This window comes from Polypterus senegalus, chromosome 7 (genome assembly GCF_016835505.1).
Source record: "Polypterus senegalus isolate Bchr_013 chromosome 7, ASM1683550v1, whole genome shotgun sequence".
Taxonomy (NCBI): domain Eukaryota; kingdom Metazoa; phylum Chordata; class Cladistia; order Polypteriformes; family Polypteridae; genus Polypterus; species Polypterus senegalus.
Genome location: NC_053160.1, coordinates 142,344,985 through 142,364,877, shown reverse-complemented (window position 1 = coordinate 142,364,877; position 19,893 = coordinate 142,344,985). Strand labels below are relative to the sequence as shown.

At 38.0% G+C, this 19,893-nt stretch overlaps 1 protein-coding gene across 1 annotated transcript in view; it reads left to right on the top strand.

Moving 5' to 3' along the window:
- Positions 1–5,557: 5,557 nt before the first annotated feature.
- The window catches only part of fam172a (family with sequence similarity 172 member A), a 716,959-nt gene continuing 702,623 nt past the window's right edge, over positions 5,558–19,893 (top strand). The window contains exons 1-2 of the mRNA XM_039759350.1: positions 5,558–5,650; positions 6,911–7,045. Of these exons, the coding sequence (XP_039615284.1) occupies positions 6,946–7,045 (100 nt within the window). The 5' untranslated portion in view covers positions 5,558–5,650; positions 6,911–6,945. The remainder of the gene's footprint in view (positions 5,651–6,910; positions 7,046–19,893) is intronic.

Sequence of the window (19,893 nt, the reverse complement as noted above, 5' to 3'; positions counted from 1 at the left end):
CACATCACACAGGTATGTTTCCTATAGCATCCCCAATGACATGTATGGTAGCTTGACTGCTGATTTGAAATTGGCCCCATTTAAATACAGATGTATGCCCATGAGTGGACTCTGTGATGGACTGGTACACTATCAAGGGTTTCTTCCTGCCCATGTATTAAATGATGCCAAGAAAGTCTCCATGCTTTGCCACCTTGAATCAAGTCTGAGAATATTCAGCTTACTGCATCCTACTTAGTGACAAGGTACAAGTCAGTTTTATTTATTTTACTCTCACCCACCCAAAGCATTTATACAGCGAATATGATTACTTTTAATTAACATACATTTAAGAGATAACTGTTCTTCAGTATATATAATGCAATTGCCTAGTAAACATTATTGTTTAGAGTTTGACAAATGTTAAAAAGATTATATATATAAAAAGTGTAGCAGTTTTTCTTTCATTTAAATAATAATGTAAAACATTTTTCTAATTTTTGTGCCTGCTCAAAACCAAATTAACAATTAGCAGTGTATGATGCTATGATGTTGGATGCTGCTAGGATTTATTGCATCATGTTGGGGAAGGAATAGGTGTTTATTGATAGCTTTTGTAAATGCTTGTTTTCCTACTCTATGCTTCCAAGTTGAAGGACTCATTAGACTTGAATGATGATAAATTTACAGTGTGACATGAGCAGAAAAAAATACACATCTAAACTTTAAACATAATGTAATATAATTTGTTAACTACTATGAATTTATTATAGATTATATGAAATATTTCCATCCATCCATTATCCAACCCGCTATATCCTAACTACAGGGTCACGGGGGTCTGCTGGAGCCAATCCCAGCCAACACAGGGTGCATGGCAGGAGACAAACCCCAGGCAGGGTGCCAGACCACTGCAGGATATGAAATATTTGCATTTCCAAATGTTAGTGTTCAGTTTTTCTGTGAAGGTGTTCTGGAGGCGGTACCATAAAATTTAGCTTAGTTTTGGAGTAGCATTTGCTTGGAATGCCACAGCTGATTGGGTTTTATTGTAAGCTATGTACAAACTATGATGTACTGTATTTAAACTCTGGAACTTTACTCAAAGAGTAGTTTTGTGAGACCCTGTGAGTAACAGCATGAGACATCATTTCAATGCTTTGATACTCCTTAAGAGTACAGAAATGTTCTCTTATTTTATCTTAGTGTATAATTCATAATATAATTTTAGGTTACAATAACTGCTTAGTCTATAACACCAGATCGGAGTATGCATTTCCCCAAGGAAACTGGATATTGTATGAATAAACATTCTTGACAAGATAAGATGCTTATGATTAAAACTTTTGGGACAGGCTGTCCATCACCAGAGTAGTTAACTAGTTGTCTGTGTGTAACATCACAGGGTATGGAACCCCACATAGGCCATTTGGCATAAAGGATCATTTATATGATTTACTGCTGTTATTGCTTTTTACTGCTATTATCCTATTTTAATAAATATTTTATTTCTTTAAATATTTATTTTCTGAACATTTTGAATTATTGAATTAATAAACAACATACATGGCACTTGGTGGGGGAATTAGACACTTTTACTCCCCACACATTTAGCTGCTGAGGTCTCCTATAGTGTGCACCATTGAAATGAGTTTCACATTGTTTAAGTAAGTGATGTTAAATAAAGTATGTCCACCTCCAATGTCTAGTTTATGTTCAAGGACCAAGGTGTGTCAGTGTTTTTTTCACATCTATGGCATATCCTGACACTCACATGTGGATCACTCAGGCCAAAACTAATGACTCCCTATGTGGAGTGATTGGCTGTGCAGTCATCACTTATAATCAGTACATATGAGGATGTTGTTTTAAGTGTGTTAAATTTAAGGTGTGTGAGAGTAGGACAATCCATGACGAACTTGGTGATTCATAATGCACCATAATACATATTCTTCCTCTTATTTAACACAGAACCTCATGGCTACATTCAAAATGACACTAACAATAATACACACTATATAAAATTGGTTACAGTTGATTAATTGCTTAACATTGAAATAAGAAATACACACTAAACAACATTAGGATCTTGGAAGTACACAAAACAAAATATACACATAAAGTGTCAAGAGGAACTATTAAATTACAAGATTGAGGAATAAAAATTGTAAAACAAGGTACATACTACTTCGAAGGTTTATAGGGTGTGAACTGCAAGGAGCATTCCTGAATGGGTCCAAAACCCAAAAGAAAACATGGACACCAACAAAGTCCAAACATGAAGCAGATATATTGAGGTTGGGCAGTATAGAAACCAATGAAGAAATAGAAATGGGGAAGCACAATACGTAACAAAATTAGCCTCAATCAGATTATACCTGCCTTATATGAAGCTATTTTTAATCCCACCTTGACTCTTGAATATTCCCTTGCTGTAGGTAAGTCCTTGTCAGTGTTCCATTTCCAGCTCCAAACTCACCTGGCTGAGGACAAGAGGTAATTTTTAAAAGGTAGCGCAAGACCACTTCTGAGGTAATGACCAAATTACCGGGCAGTGGCTTTGGGTCATATCTAACAACTTGGGAAGAATGCAGTCACCAACTTAAAGGGACAAGCATCCATTCATCTGGTTGGAACATAACTGAAGGCCCCTGGTTCTCCCAAGTGGCCTGGACGTCTAAGGACTGGCCTATTTTTCTTCTCCAGACACCTTTAGTACACTGCCTGGGACAGGACATCCTCCAGCTCCCAGCTGGATGCATGGTCTCCAATACAGGTAGTAGTCCAGACCAGCTTCTGGATGACTGCTTAGATGTCCACCTGCTCAGTTGCCCAGCACAACTCCGGGATAGTACAAAGCCCTTGTAGCATATGAGGAGCAGTCCTTCACAGTACTATAAGCTTTCCAGATGCAACACTTTATAAAGATATACAGTATTTAATAGAGGGCAGAGAGGTCTCAATGATATTTTTTGCAGTGTGCACTGTCTGTTGTAGGATCTTACAGACAGAGACATTACAACTTCTAAACCAGTCAGTGATGCTGGCCAGAACACTCCTGATGGTACCGTGTAGCATGTAGTGCTAATGGAGGGAGGTAGGCTTGTGTTCTTCATCTTGTCCACATTGAAGAACAGATTGTTGCACTTTGTAGCACCAGTCTGCTAGTCGTTGTATCCCTGTTCTATAAGATAATATACCCCTGGAATGCACCAGCACACAGTTTGATGGTACTAGAGATGGTTTCCAATGCTAACTGTCTGGGATCTCTCTGTCAGGAAGACCAGAATCCAGTTGCACAGGGAAGTATTGGAACTTTTCTATGAACTCCAGAGGGATGATGGTATTGAGAGCAGAACTGAAGTCAATCAAGACAATCCTGCTGACAAGCAGCACCCTGTGATATACTGTACATCATGTATCACTGCAAATTTCTAGGTACAACAACAATGGGCAGACACAGATATCCTTTCGTAGGAAGCTCAATTATTTTAAAGTGGACAAAACCAAAACAATTTTTTTGCTTTTTATTATCTGGTTTTATATGTTGGTTTGGCAACCTTAGCCTTTAGAATATCAGCTATCTTAACATTGCAACAATTAGCAGTAAAATTATTGGTTTGCAGCAGCAGTCTGTCACTGAGCGATATTGCAAACAGGTCAGAGAGAAGGCTAACTAAATTTTGTCAGATGTTAGCCAACGTTACTTTTCCAAAATTACAGGCTGCAAATTTAAGCTCCAAAGGGCAAACAGCAACAGATTAAAAAAACTCTTTTATTCTTAGAGCTGTAAGTATTTAAAATTTTTACTTGTAGGGATGCTGTTGAATTATTACTTTATATACTGTTAAAGGTAATTATTCTTCTTTGTACTAATTTTAAGTCTGTGTAATTTTGATAATTTTCAGTTGTTGTCTCTTGGCCTATTTTCTGGTATCTGTGTAACTGTGCCTTATGTTTTACAATTTTACCTCGGGAATAATAAAATGTCTACCTACTTTTACAACAGATACAGTTATGAATGGCACTATATAATAGGTAGATGGATTAGAAAGGTACCTTATAATAGAAAGGAAATTTGTTATTTAGGAACAATAGGTAACAAACAGATAACTATATAATGCAGAGCTAGCTATGAAAGGTACTCTATTAAGCTACTACTACTTCTTCATAGAAATGTTGACAAAGTAGTATAGGGACATATGAGGATCCAGTACACATACATAAAATTACAAAATAAGATATAAAGAAATAAGGCAGGATAAAAATAAAAAAAATCCAAAAGGCTCTTTCACTAAGCTAACTGAATAATAGTAGCGCTAGCATTATCACGTATTCTGACATGTCAAACAAAAATGCAACATGTAAAGTAGTGAGAGCTCAACTGCAGTAAAAGCAGCCCTGGACCTTAAAAATGAAGGGACCAGCTTCAAAAAGCCTGAGTAATTAGGATGTAATCTGAGAAGAAAGGTTCTGAACAAACCAAATGATGCAAAAATGCTAACTAACCCTACTGTTACTATAAAACACTACAGCTTATCAATACAAAAGGATAAAAATCGCACCTTTAGTTCTTGCAATGAGTGCTTATTCGCTCGCTGCCAGTTACTTATTGACAAAGTAATCTTAACAGAGAAGTTTAATGTATTTAAAAATATGCAGTGATTTGTGCCAATTAACTTAAATTTGTTCAAAAATGAATCTGCATTTGATTACATGTGAATTCTGTTCAAACCAAAAGCAGGTAGACAACCCAAGTTCACTCTTAAGCGTGACACGCTCTCAAATCTGCTGAGCACCGGAAGGGATTCAACTGACGCGATACATTCAAACTGCATTGGGTCCCAGTAATATTTCAGACATCCAGCTGCCATCCGTTAAGGTCATGTATAACACTCGCTGGCTTAGAAAAGCATCCCGTACCTTCGCTTCTCTCAATTCTACTTTCTTGTAAATGGTGCAAGATCAATAATTAGTACTCTTACCAATAGATTCAATAACGGTTAATCATAATAATAAATAAATATTCACGTTGCATGCTAAGCATACTTTTTGAGCTGGCAAATAAAAAAATACAATGCACACATTACAACGGACCTGAAAATGAAATAAAGCTCTGGGCGAACTATACCATTGTAGAAACTTAAATCACGTTAGGTCTCTTTTATCTTCACGAGTTTGCGCCAGAAGGCATACACGTGTGAATGGCGATAGTATATCGTGTAGAGCTTACGTTTCGCGCCGTTAAAAGCAGCAATTAAAGAAATTCCTTCACAAGAACAAACGATTTCTCGTTAACTGGAAACGCGTAAGACGCAATAAACCACATTAAAATTCAGCAATTAACACTGTTACTTGAAAAGTTTTAGTTTTGTACAAAATCAAGCACAATAATTTACATCCAAATGACGTACTGATAGAATTCAGACACATTTGCTTTTAAAAATCATGTAAAGATAAATCCATCTCGCACAATACCACATCCAATGAACCGAACATATGAAGAAAACTTTATTTAAAAAGTCCTGTTAGGAAGCAGTTACCATGGTGTCAAGCGTTTCCGCTTCCGTCCTAAATCGCTTCCTGCTTTATGTGTTCACTTATTTATTTATATTGTTGAGCAAGCTGTGGATGCAGGATGTATTTTTTGTGTCACTCGATAGTTATCATGGTATGTGAGTTATGCGAACAGCATGCAGTAAAAGACATACTTATTTTTGTTTAATATACAACACATTTTAAAGTAAAATGAAGTATAATACAAAGTGAAACTCAGGCCTCGATCGGACACTGTAGTTAAGAGAGACACAGCCAGAGTTTTCAAATGCACAGGGTCAAATACACCAGAATGAGCGGTTTAATTTTTAAAGAATTACAATTACAACACTGAATTTCAGTGGAGACGGTGCTAGTAGCAACCTTTAAATGTGGAGGGGTAGTATGTGCAAGAGATTAAACTTGTGCATACACGATAAAAAGATTGATACCGTGCAGTTTTTCAGTTGCACACTACTTTACAAACATCGAGTATTTCGCCCTTATTGCGCTGCTAGTCTTTTTAAACACCCTGTCCCCGTTTCTTCATACACGAATTTAAACATAAACTCAAAAAGCCTAACTTGGCACCGTGCAGACGTCTAGAGCTACTGCTGTCATGAGTGTTTTAATACGAATAATGAAGGTATGCGCTGTGGAGGAAAAATAACGATAATTATACTGTGTTATTTAACAATTATACACGCGAACAGAAAATACCGTTAATTGCTAAATAACCAATGTTTAAAGAATTGTGAATGCAGGGCTTAACTGTTTTTAAGCGCGTATTGTGTATTCCGAGAAAAAAAAACACTTTTAATATGCGTAATATTTAAGTAAAATCGCTTTGTCAAAAATGCATCAAGGGAATGCTAATAATAATAAAGGCTGCATTACGGCCAGCTAACTGGAAGATTTTCAAACAGTCAAATATATAGGTCACATTTATATTGCGTAGGGCTTAGTTGCAGCTACATTTAAATAAGGGTTTATTTTAAATTGCGTTAACTAATTGTGCAGTTTTCAATAAAGCGGCATAATTTAGACCTATTTTTTCTTTAAATAGCGAAGATTGCTTCAAAAGTAGTTAACGAGTGGATTTTCAAACAGTGCAATTAATGCATACCTCACATTTCCATTACATAGAGTATAAGTGCACCCTTATTTTTGAACACGATTTTACTATAAACTGTATTAAGTAATTATGCTGTTTTGAACAAAGCAACATATTATTAGCTTGTAATTTTTCTTTAAACAGTCAACTGTGTCATTTAGTTGCCCGTGAAGGAATATATTTGATATTTCCATGTGTGACTGCTGGAACTTCCATAAATTTTCATGACTTTTTCATAGCTTTAGTAACACATTTTATCCTGTTTGTATGTGTGTAATACAGGACAGCTTGTGATAAGTAATTTGTGAAGAAGATCAATGCTTTATAACCATCATCCTTATATTTTACTCACTTTGTGGATTACTATGGCACAGTTGGGAGGACAGGAAGAAAAAGAGAAAACAACAGCCCTTAAAGGTAAGATCAAATCAGTCACCAGTCATCATTACCTTTAGGTCTAAAGCAGGGAAAAAATAATTTATTTTTTTGATTGTTATTTATTTAATCCTAGCACTACTTTTTGGAGTATTGTCTATTGATAGTTCTCCTTTGATGTCTGTTCTGTGCTGCCATTACCAACAGTCTCCACCCAAATCCTGTTAGTGTGGTTGATGCCACTATCCATATATGTGTTATTTGGTCCATTCCACAGGTTGCATCCTAACCAACAGATCCGTCTCCTCAATATCTCTTCATCTTTGGGGCATTAGAACATTAGTTATAAATGTTTATTAGAGAAAAAATGATTCATTCATATTTGTTGTTTCTTTATTTGCCTTTGAAGTGTTAGATTTTTTTCTTGATTGTCAAAACACAGCTTTGTAATGATGTGAAGAACATTCATTTTTGGCTCTCAATCCATTTTCAAAGCCACATTATTACATTATAGGTGTGCGGGAGACAATCCAGTAGCATTGTGTGCAAAGTTAGATCCAAACCTGGAATAGGTGCAATTTTATTTTAGGGGGTATTCATGTATACATACACACACACACACATTCAGACTATTTGGAGTGTCTAATAAATCTTGGTTTGAGAAGATCCATCCATCCATCCATCGTCGAACCCGCTGAATCCGAATAGGGTCACGGGGGTCTGCTGGAGCCAATCCCAGCCAACACAGGGCACAAGGCAGGAACCAATCCTGGGCAGGGTGCCAACCCACCGCAGGACACACACAAACTCACCCACACACCAAGCACACACTAGGGCCAATTTAGAATCACCAATCCACCTAACCTGCATGTCTTTGGATTGTGGGAGGAAACCGGAGCGCCCGGAGGAAACCCACGCAGACATGGGGAGAACATGCAACCCGGGTCTCCTAACTGCGAGGCAGCAGCGCTACCACTGCGCCACCACTGCCGCCCGGTTTGAGAAGATGAGTCATTTAAATAGTGAGAGAATTTGCAAAGCCTTTACAGATAATGATCAGGGTAGAATTTCAACCCAGTTTTCTGGAGGTTTTAGGCAGCAGCTAAAACCACTATATCAACATCTAATTCTAGGCATGAATTATAAGTACAGTGATCCCCTGCCTATCGTTGAAGTTACGTTCCAGACCCATCAGCGATAGGTGAAAATCTGGATATAGAAAGACCATATAAATAAACATTTTTTTTATAGTTTAAGCCTTAAAATACCCCTCCCACACGCTTTAAACACATGTAAACTTATTAAAACACGCTTTGTAAACACATATGATATGTGGATGTTGGGCTAAGGATATGAGTAATATAATAATAATGTAGCGTACCGTTGATTCATTCAAACCGTAATGGTAAACGCTTCCTTTCCCTTATTAGAAGATGCAGGATGCTTGGGAGCCATCGTAGTGCTTAAAACAAAATGAAAATTTCACAAAAAGTTTGCTCACAACAATCAGACTACAAGCAAGGTACGCGATACGCAGAAAACTGAGATGCGTCGGGGACCCACGCTCGATGTTCTTGCGAGATTAAACCGCGTTAGCAGCAGCCAATCACAGCCCAAGAGAATGAAAATCCCGCTCTGATTGGTTGAGTCTCCTCTTTCAGCCAGTAACGGGACTTGTAAGAAATTATCTGGGTACTGCAATGCGAAACTCTATGTCTACCATAGTGAATGCTGAAAACCGTACATATATAAGTATGAGTATAAGACTCATTATCTATATATATAAAATTCTTTTTGCGTTTGAAACGGAAATTACGTATGACCACGCAAAATGGAAATTTCATATGACCAGAGAATATATTATAGTACAGTAACTAATCACTTCGTTTGTGGATGACATTTTTATATCGTCTTTACGAATTGTTATTATTTGTGTGAGTTATTTTACTGAAATTGAAAAGAAGTAAACACAAACATGCCGATCTATCCCATAGAAGTCCGCCCCACATTGCCATCTCCCAGGCCTCCTCTCTGGACTCCAGTGCTGAGCCGTCCACCGCCAGGCACATTCTGACAGGGAAGTTATTCGTCCATGTGACTGTCGCGGAAAGTGCCACATTATAAGTTTGTTTTAATTGGTAGTACTTGATAGTAGAAGAGATGAGGAAAACAGCTTTGCGTCTTTCTACTTTTTAACTGCGCCGAGCTGTAAAGAATGTGAAGACGACACCGCCTTTAGCAGCGAGGGGTCATGAGAACAAAGTGGACGTTCAGAGGTGCAGAATGTCGGGCTGCTCTGCCGGGTTGAGAGCTTTGCAGTTTCGGGAATCGTCCTCTCTTCTCGCACTGTTTGTGACACTTAGAGTGCCCCGTTGGCTCCTGGGAGAGTGGAAATTTTTGCAAACGAGTGTAATCGGCACCATCGAAGCAAGACTCTCTTTGTAAATTGCGCTGCACGACTACTTACTGCCCTTAAGGTGAGTTCAGGTCACTAAAACCCTGCAACATTCAAGGTTGCTTTTGTGATTAATTCTTTTAAGAAGATTTAGAGTTTTGTGACTATGCGGGTTCGTTCCATGCTCCCAACCGTCTTCATGGGAGCCTTTGAACCGTACACCGTCGGTAATGTTACCGATGAGCTTAGCAGTGAGGCACAACAAAGTAAGGGGATGGTGAAAAAGTGTCAAGTGCTTTTATTTAAAAACAAAAACAAGGTGTTCAAAATAAGTGCAGTGCATTCAAAAGTCATTAAATAAATAATCCATTAAAACAAGTGTTATTGTGGAGGTTAAAATTAAATAGAACTAATCTAAAAACAACGAGGTTAAAATAATGCAGGAAGCAATCCTTTAAAACAACAAAGCCCAGTGTCTTCTTTCCTGCGGCAAGTCCCCTACTCCTCCCATCTGGGCTTCTCAATAGGGCAGTTGCCCTACCTGCTGCTTGCCCTCTGTCCACTTTCCTGCTGGTTGGTCGCCTTACTGATCCCTGGCTCCAGTAGGCTCTACGAACAGTGACTTGGGATTCCCCAACAACTAAGGCTCTCACGCTGCGGACACCATGTCCCAAGTCCCGACTCCCGTTGCCTTCCGCAGCCTTATGCGGAGAGTCATCCGACTTTCGGTCACTCCCATCCTTCATAAAAACGAACTCTGCAGGAGCGACCACAACTACTACATCCCGGGTGTCGGTCAAACACCCAGTCTGCCTGCACAGCTGCATGCGAGCCTTCGCTCGCTCACCCGCACTGGCTTTCTCTCTCTCCCCACTGCTTCCTGCTTTTTCCTCCTGCAACCTCTCGTTCGTTCTTTCTTTCTTTCCTTTCTTTTCCTTCGCCTATATCCAACTCGCACTTCTGTTTATCAAGAGGGCATGGCAGCTGTGCCAAATCAGCGGCCCCAGGAACAATCACGGATGTGGACAGTTTCTCACCTGTGCATTTAGTTGAGAAACACCCACATTGCGAATTGCTCCGAGAACTGCTTCAGCCACACTACCACATCCCCTCGCTAAGCCACGAGCGCGGTGATTATTAATTTAAAAATGGACCTTTTGTCGTGTGCTGTGGACCTGCTACACCACAGGTTTACATCTAAGAAGATGTACCGACCTCTTCATGTTAAGTTTTGGACAGGAATTGTTTGGACCTTCTGTCTGTTAAGCACCGAAGGGCAGTGTTAACCTTTCTCAGAAAAAAATTTTCTCTTAAATCTCAGGCATGTAGTGCAAGGTTGTCAGGCAGAAATTTGCAGGATCACATAGAAAATGTAATTTCTATACCACAGCGGTCGTATAGCACCTTTCACAAGGGATCTGCTACCGAGAGATGATCCAAATACATTTAAGCTGCTATTAGTGCTACTTACCTGTTGTGTTATAGTGCCTTTAAAATGTACTTTACCCGTAAAACCATACTGGATGCCCGTGATCTCCGGGCCCTTAAACGACACTGCACCACAAACAGGAATGCTGCTGTAAAGGAAATCACAGAATGGGCTCAGGAATACTTCCAGAAACCATTGTCAGTGAACACAATCCACCGTGCCATCCTCCGTTGCCAGCTTAATCTCTACAGTGCAAAGAAGAAGCCATTTCTAAGCAAGATCCACAAGCTCAGGCGTTGTCACTGGGCCAGGGATCATTTAAAATGGAGTGTGGCAAAATGGAAGACTGTTCTGTGGTCAGACGAGTCACGATTCGAAGTTCTTTTTGGAAATCTGGGACGACATGTCATCCGGACCAAAGAGGACAAGGACAACCCAAGTTGTTATCAACGCTCAGTTCAGAAGCCTGCATCTCTGATGGTATGGGGTTGCATGAGTGCATGTGGCATGGGCAGCTTGCATGTCTGGAAAGGCACCATCAATGCAGAAAAATATATTCAGGTTCTAGAACAACATATGCTCCCATCCAGACGTCATCTCTTTCAGGGAAGACCCTGCATTTTTCAACAAGATAATGCCAGACCACATTCTGCATCATTCACAACATCATGGCTACGTAGGAGAAGCATCCGGGTACTGAAATGGCCAGTCTGCAGTCCAGATCTTTCACCTATAGAGAACATTTGGCGCATCATAAAGAGGAAGGTGCGACAAAGAAGGCCCAAGACGATTGAACAGTTAGAGGCCTGTATTAGACAAGAATGGGAGAGCATTCCTATTTCTAAACTTGAGAAACTGGTCTCCTCGGTCCCCAGACGTCTGTTGAGTGTTGTAAGAAGAAGGGGAGATGCCACACAGTGGTGAAAATGGCCTTGTCCCAACTTTTTTGGGATTTGTTGACACCATGAAATTCTGAATCAGCATATTTTTCCCTTAAAATGATACATTTTCTCAGTTTAAACTTTTGTTCCGTGATTTATGTTCTATTCTGAATAAAATATTAGAAGTTGGCACCTCCACATCATTGCATTCAGTTTTTATTCACGATTTGTATAGTGTCCCAACTTTTTTGGAATCCGGTTTGTAGTTTGGAATGAAATAATTCAAAATTGAAACCTCACAACAGTGACTTTGTGTTTTCTTGAATGAGTGGCGCACTAATAGAAATGTTTCTTGAACGAGCATCATTGAACCACATAAAAACTGCTTTTTAGACGTCTTCAAATGCAGCAGTTTACATACTGTACATTATTGCTGAATCTCAATGTCTCATCCCGAGATTTTTCTTTTTTTTTGCTCAGTCTTTCAAGAAAGTTGATAGTGTTGATTGCGAAATTCCGAATTCACTGGCAATGTCTTTTTTTTTTTCTGAAATGGAGAGCCACCAAGATTTCACATTTTTTTTCGTAAATTTGAACAGTTGTTGTTTTTTCGTATCTGCCATTTCTATAGAAGGGTGACCATGACTTTAATTCCAGTGGATGTTTTCAAATTTTGACGAACAATAAGCAAAAGTTATCACAGAAAACAAACAGCAAAAAGCAGTACGAGGAAAGTTTAAGGAAAGAAAGAATCTAGTGTTTCTGTTTAGGGAGCATTGTGCACAACTGAGCTGCGACCACAGAACTAACTGCTCTGTGGATGATTCATTCAGGCATTTCAAGGTCTTTTGAGCACTTGTTTGTAATAAAAATATCTGCTGAATGTATTTTGTAGTAACGAGATTTCTATAGACTCTGTCATATGGGAACACCTGCCCTTCCCATATTTTGACAACATCATATGTTCAAATAGTACAGTGTAAAGTAATATGACAGAATCTTTGTTAATATTGAAATTGGCAAGACTAAACAGTTAAGTCTAACGTGGCATGGCAGTGAATGTCCACTGCACCAACCTGGGAATATCAAGCCCAGAAAAACTTGCTGCTTAATGCGCAGCAGTGTAATGTGTATAGTGGTTAAAACCAAGAAAACATCCAGCCCGTGGTGGTAATGTAACATTTCTGAAAAGAGCTGATAAAAATTGGGAAGACTTGTGCTTAGTGCAAATGTCTTTCACCAAAGTCTTAAGTACATTAGTGTTTGGAGGCTTTTCAAAATACAAAACTTCTCATAACATTCTAGTTAAGGGAAAACAAAGTGTAGTTACAGTTAATTGCTCACCCAATTTTGGACCAAAGCTGGAGAAAAGTCATTGTAGTAAAACTGAGTTAAAATACATGCCAGATGCATTTGGGTCTATATCTTGCTATAGGCTAATTATAAAGGCAGATCTGTACTTGACCAGTCATGTCTAAAGGATAGATTAATTAGGATCGTAACAGCAAACTCATAATGTCACTAAAGAAGCCCCATAAACATATATGTTTAAATTAATCCCTGAAATAAACAGACTAGCCCAATATAATCACAAAATAAGGTCTAATAAATATATAAATCATCTGTAAACACTGAACAATGATTACTGTTTTCTGTGCCCAGATAGTAATTCTGCCATCCAGCCTACAGTACCTTTCAACAATGTTGAAAACCTCTGGCCCATTTTGCATTGAATATCAGGCTTCTCAAGTACATTGAAGTTTTTAATGTTTCATTTAAATAAAAGCACAACTATGGTCCTCTGCTTCTGAAACTTTGAATACCAGTAAGAACTTCTTGTCATACTACTGTCATATAAAATTTAAACTTACCTCACCTTAGTTTACTTTGTTAAATATGCACTCATTTTAAATGTGATACCATAATGTTTCCATAATGTTATGTTACCATAATCATAATGTGATACATTCCAAAAACGTTGGCACAGGAGTATGATTACTCGTGTGTTACATCACCTTTGCTTTTAATAAAACTCAATAATTGTTTGGTAGCTGAAGACATTGGTTGTAGTAGGGCTGTCAGACCAATTTTTGCTATTCGAACATGACTCAGATTAATTTAAAAAAGACCTTTTTTTGAAGGAAAAGCTGATATTTGATTGTCAAAGAACAGTTGTTTTACCAGCACTAATTTTGGAGTCCTGTTACTCCATGTGCTTCACTCTCATGATAAGTCTTTTCATAATTTTGAATGGTTAGCTTGTTTTCTTCATTAGTAAAACTTTCAGCCAGACATCTTTGCAAAATATTTTTTCCCTGTCCCACTGCTTTGCACTTTAATCTACCATACAACTGAACTCCAAACAGTTTTTCTAATCTCACAGAAGGTCTAATTTTGCATCCGATTGTTTCCCATTCACTCTTAAACCTGTTGTTTAAAGTTAAGACATCTTCATTAAAGCAAATGGAAAATAACTGTAATAATTTAGATTTTCTTAAAATCCCAAGTTTAAAGAGCATCATCACCTACTATGCCTTGTCCCACAATTAGTCTCTGTATTATGTGGCTGCTGGTTCAACACAATGACTGAAGCAACAAGGTATATTTAAAAAATATTAAGGCCACTTTTATTAAAAAAAAATGCTTCATCTGTAAAGGATGATCCTGTTTTTCTGGGTGAGCACAAAGGTGCCGACTGTCCTTTTATTCTGAATATCGTAATATTAACTTACCCTGTCACTTCCTGTTGGACACTTCCAAAATAATAAAACAAGCCTTCCTTCATCCTGCAAGCCTCTTGCCTGCATTTTTACTTTGCGTTCTGTTCTTACTCTGTCGCTCTCTCACTAAATAACTGGTATTCCTTTTGATTTTAAACTGCTCTGTCTGTGCCTGTTGACAGTAAGGCACGTGATGATATTTTTGCTCCACAGGCAATAGTGTCATAAGGTGATTCATGATTTACAGATACATGAGTATTGTACCCTATAAAAGTAAAATAGTTTAATAATAATGTAGTGAAGCATGGCACCAACATGTGTGGCTCGTATGAATTTCACCACTATTTTTGTGGTTTTTAATGCTTTGCTATCCTGTGAAGGACTTTTACACCCAGCTGTCAAGACTAGACTGAAAAAAAGACAGCAGTACAGTTGCTCAGGATTTTAATGGCTTGTTTTGGCTTGTTTCTGTGGCCGCTAATGTGATTGTTCCCATAATAATAAAGTATAAAAAAGCACGTACAAACATACATGTAAGTTAGAATATATTCTGACTCCAGAGCCACACTGTTATAGAATGTGCTGAATGTGGTTTGATATAGTTTTGTTAAAATAAGCAAGGACATCTCCGAAAAATAGAGTAGACGGCAGCATATTTTGCTCTAAAAAGTTTGTTTTCTTCTGTGTTAATGGTGCTGTCACAGTGTCCATGTTAACTATATCATGGGCACCAACACAACCCGTATAATGACAGAAGCAAGCTTTCGACCTTGATGTTGTTAACAACCAGGATTAACCTCTTTCTTTTTGCCATGGAGAACACAATGTCTGTTTTCCTTAAAAACAACTTGAAATGTGGACTTGTCAGACCACAGTACACATTTCCAACTTGTCTCAGTCTATCTCAGATGAGCTTTAGCCCAAAGAAGTTACCGATGTTTCTGAATGTTGCTGATGTGCTTGTCAATGCAACCTATGCTGTAGTTTTAGGTTGCATTTGTATGCATTTGAAGATGCTGTAATGAGCTGTGTTTACTAACATCAGCCTTCCGAAATACTCCTGAGCCCATGTGTCTAACATCCATTATAGAAGAGATTTGTTTTTTACACATTGCTGTCTGAGAGCTTGAAGATCATGTGAATTCAAAATTGGTTTGCAGCCTTGCCCTTTACGTACATGGATTTCCCCAGATTCTCCGAATCTTTTAATAATTTAAAGGATAGTAGATTGCAAAAAACCCTTGTTCAACTATTTGCGCAATGTGGCAGACCTCAAACCGTCTTTGCTTGTAAACAACAGAGCCTTTTGTGGATCCTGTTTTTATACTCAATCATAATAGCGTCATATGTCACCTAATCATCTGTTTCCTTGTTGACAGTTCTAAAGAGGTGTTTTTTTTATATATTTTTTGACAGATTGCACAGGTAAATACCTGTCCCAACTTTTGTGGAAAGTATTGCAATCATCAAAATTGGAACTAGTTATTATGTTCAGTTTTATTTTTTACTAGATGATTACCCAGTGGTTTCGCTCACTGAGTGCAAGAGAAAAAAAATAAAATGTAATACCATATTCTACGCGTGTACCACACGCACATTTTTTCCCGAAAATTAGCATTAGAAAATCAGGTGCACGTCATACACGAGGAAATGTAATTCTGTAATGTTTACTTTTTCTGCTTGGGGTCGCTGTCTCACTCGCACACTCGTGCTCTCTGTCTCTCTCACTTGCTTGTTTACGCACTCACGCTCTCTCTTGCTCGCACACTCACGCTCTCTATCTCTCTTGCTCGCTTGCTCTCACACTTGCGCTCTCTCTCTCCCTCTTGCTCGCTTGCTCGCACACTTGCGCTCTCTCTCTTTCGCTTGCTCGCGCTCTCTCTCTCTCTCTCGCTTACTTGTGCACTCGCGCTCTCTCTCTCTTGCTTGCTCGCGCTCTTTCTCTCCCTAAACGCTTCCCATACAATCACAATGCGCGTCGTACACGGGGGAAAAACGATTTTCGTGATTTACTTTGTAAAAATTAGGGTGCGTGTCTTACACGACGGCGCGTGGTACACGAGTAAATACGGTATAAAAATGATTAAACAGTAAAACATTATAGAATATAATGAATATATAACAGTAAAGATACATTGAGCAGTACTGGAGTGCTTTCGGGTAAAGTACATTTTAAAGGCGGTATAACACAACAGGTAAGTAGCACTAACAGGATCTTAAATGGATCATCTCTCGGTAGCAGATCCCTTGTGAAAGGTGCTACACGACCACTGTGGTATAGAAATTACATTTTCTATGCGATCCTGCAAAGTTCTGCTTGACAACCTTGCACTACATTCCTGTGATTTAAGAGAAAAATTATTCTTAGAAATGTGGATGCTGTCCTTCCGTGCTTAATGGGCAGAAGGTCCAAACAATTCCCAAGTCCAAAACTTAACATGAAGAGGTCAGTACATCTTCTTAGATGTAAACCCTCCATCTTCTTAAAACAATTTATCACAAAAGCAACCTTGAATGTTGCGGGGTTTTAGTGACCTGAACTCACCTTAAGGGGCAGTAAGTAGTTGTGAAGCGCAATTTACAAAGAGTTTTGCTTTGATAGCGCCGATCACACTCATTCGCAATGATTTCCAGTCTCCAGGAGCCGACGGGGCACTTGGAGTGTCATAAACAGTGCGAGAAGAGAGGATGCTGCAATGTGGCAGTTTCCGCGACAGTCACATGGACGAGTAAATAAAACTTCTCTCTCAGAACACACCTGGCGGTGAACGGCTCAGTGCTGGAGTCCAGAGAAGAGGGCTGGGAGAGGGTGACGTGAAGCAGAATTCTATGGGATATATCGATGTGTTTGTATGTACTTCTTTTCAAAATCAGTAAAGTAACTCTCACGCAAATAATAGCAATTCATAAAGACGATATAAAAATGTCGTCCAAAATCAAAGTGATTAGTTCTTGTATTATAATATGTTCTCTGGTCATACGTAATTTCCATTTTGCGTGGTCAACGTAATTTCTGTTTCAAACGTGAAAAGAATTTTATATATATATAGATTTATGAGGTGAAACTTTAGACATCTTGTCTTTGTACTATTTTCTGTAAAGTATAGGTAAATGAGCATCTATAACTCACTACGTTCTATTTTTATTTGCATTTTATATACTGTCCCATTTTCTGTTTTTGTGATTAACTGAAACTGTTGATATTGCGTGCAGAGTGACTAATTTTAAAACATGGCCGACTAAGGACATATACAATCCAGACTTTAAAAACCATCTTGTAAATATTTTTTTTAAACTTTTTTTTTGCATGTTTTGCATAATCCTTCTTTGTTTATGTTTTAAAGTTGTATATTTTGCAATCATTGTATAATACACAAGGTTCATAGATGGAAGAGAGAAATTAGCAGTGTTATTGAGTTCCACTCTCAGGTATGACCTAGATAAATAATGCAGCATAAAAAACTGGTTATCACAGTAAAATGATTCACCAATCACAAGCAATGTTGCTTGTTTTACTACATGTAACACAACAGGTAAAGCAAGACCCGTAGCACTCCACTAGTTTCCTTTGGATTACACTGAAGCTTCTCTGATTCATGTATAAGTCTACTTTTTGTGACACCATCCAAACTACCCTGCAGTTTAGAGATTAGGGTGCCTTGTATCAGTTGCCTTTTCCATCTGATAGGAATGGCAGATGTGTAAAAATAAAAATATGAATGCAAATGTATGCCTCTGAGCCAGCCAAAATTTATGGAAAACAGCATGTGGTATTTAAGAGATCTCACAATCACAACCGTCAGCTTGTAAAAGGAAGCTAATTAGGGAGGCCCAATGTCAGGTTCAAAAGGATGCCTGTAAAAAACAATAAATTTAGTGTGTGTGCACAAGCCTACTTTAACAACTCCTAATGAGTATAAATCACTACTACACTGAAAACAAAATAAGCATGAAGTTATGGCATAAAATGTATGTGTGAACAAAATGCAACAATTGTCAGAAGCACCAGCAAGAAAAATAAAAACCATGAAGTAGTGAAACCTTGGCATTAAAGAAAAATATGACTTGCTAAAAAGATGAGCATAGCAAATGATTTGCACATATACTTTTATAATGGGCAGAAAAGGGGATTTATAACTGCAACTCATGGAGGCCGTGCTACCATGACATTGTTACAGAGAAGCCATTTTGGATCTCTGGTGCAATGTAACATCAACAGCTAGCCAACAGAAAATTTAAATACAGAAAAATGAGAAGGAAAACAACGGAGAACTAGAATCAATTGTGCTCAGTTAACAGTGACACTTGACAGAATGGAAGAGTGAAACCAAGAAGAATCAGAGCTCCACACAGTAGCCTACATTTGAGAAGGAAAAAAATTCCTGTTTCATATTGGACTGATAGGTATTTGCTTCATTGATAATAACAATGGAGAGTTCCCCAGTATACACAGGCTGTCCCTATAAGTAAAGTATGAATACTGTACAGGACTCTTGACTAATAAAGAATGGAAGTGGGTGTTCAATTCAAATGTTTGATCAAATGAAAACACGTTTCTTTTGAGCACACTACTTTGATTTTCTGGAAGTATATGCAAATTAAAAATAAGTACATCTATATGTATTTAATGCATAGTTAACTAACTGACTCACTCACTCATCACAATTTTCCTAAGGAGTTTTTGGCATTATTGTGACTAAGTTACATACCCAGTAATGAAGATTTTATTCTGTTTAAGTATGTAAAGGGCCTCAAAATGGCCGAACAGTAGTAAGCTTAAAACTCCAAATTTAAAAAAAAAGTTGTTTATATGAGTAAAATCATTTATTTCACACCAATATTAACTAAGTAAAACACAGAAAATAAGCATTTTAGGAATTTCTCTCTATAAAACTGGATTTTACAGTACATAACAAAGACATTTTATGATGCGCAACTCTAGAATCAATTTTCTTTTGTGCTCCATTCTGTCAGCTATCATTATTCCAAGTTTAGATTTCATTAATTTGGAAACGTTTCATTACCTTCTGAGTTTTTTGGAACTGAAGAGTTTATTTCAGACATGATAAACCCCCGATTGTCACTTGTGCTTTAATCAATGAAGTGAAACACTCAAGGATCACTTAATATACAGTACTTATTAATTTTGGCTGATCACATTAGAAGTAAATGTGTTTTTTATAGACATGACAAGTATGTTTCTTTTCAAAACACGGTATCCAATATAACTGTTTTCTGATAGAACGTGACAGAATAGAATTCTTAATGTACTTTGTTATAGTTTCATTATTTGAAACATTATTGGTGTAGGGTTTTGCTGTTTAACTCTAACAAACACTAAACATAAAACTTGCCTGTTGGCGCACACACACACACACACACACACACACACACCCCAAGGACAATTTAGGATCGCCGATGCACCTAACCTGCATGTCTTTGGACTCGGGGAGGAAACCAGCACA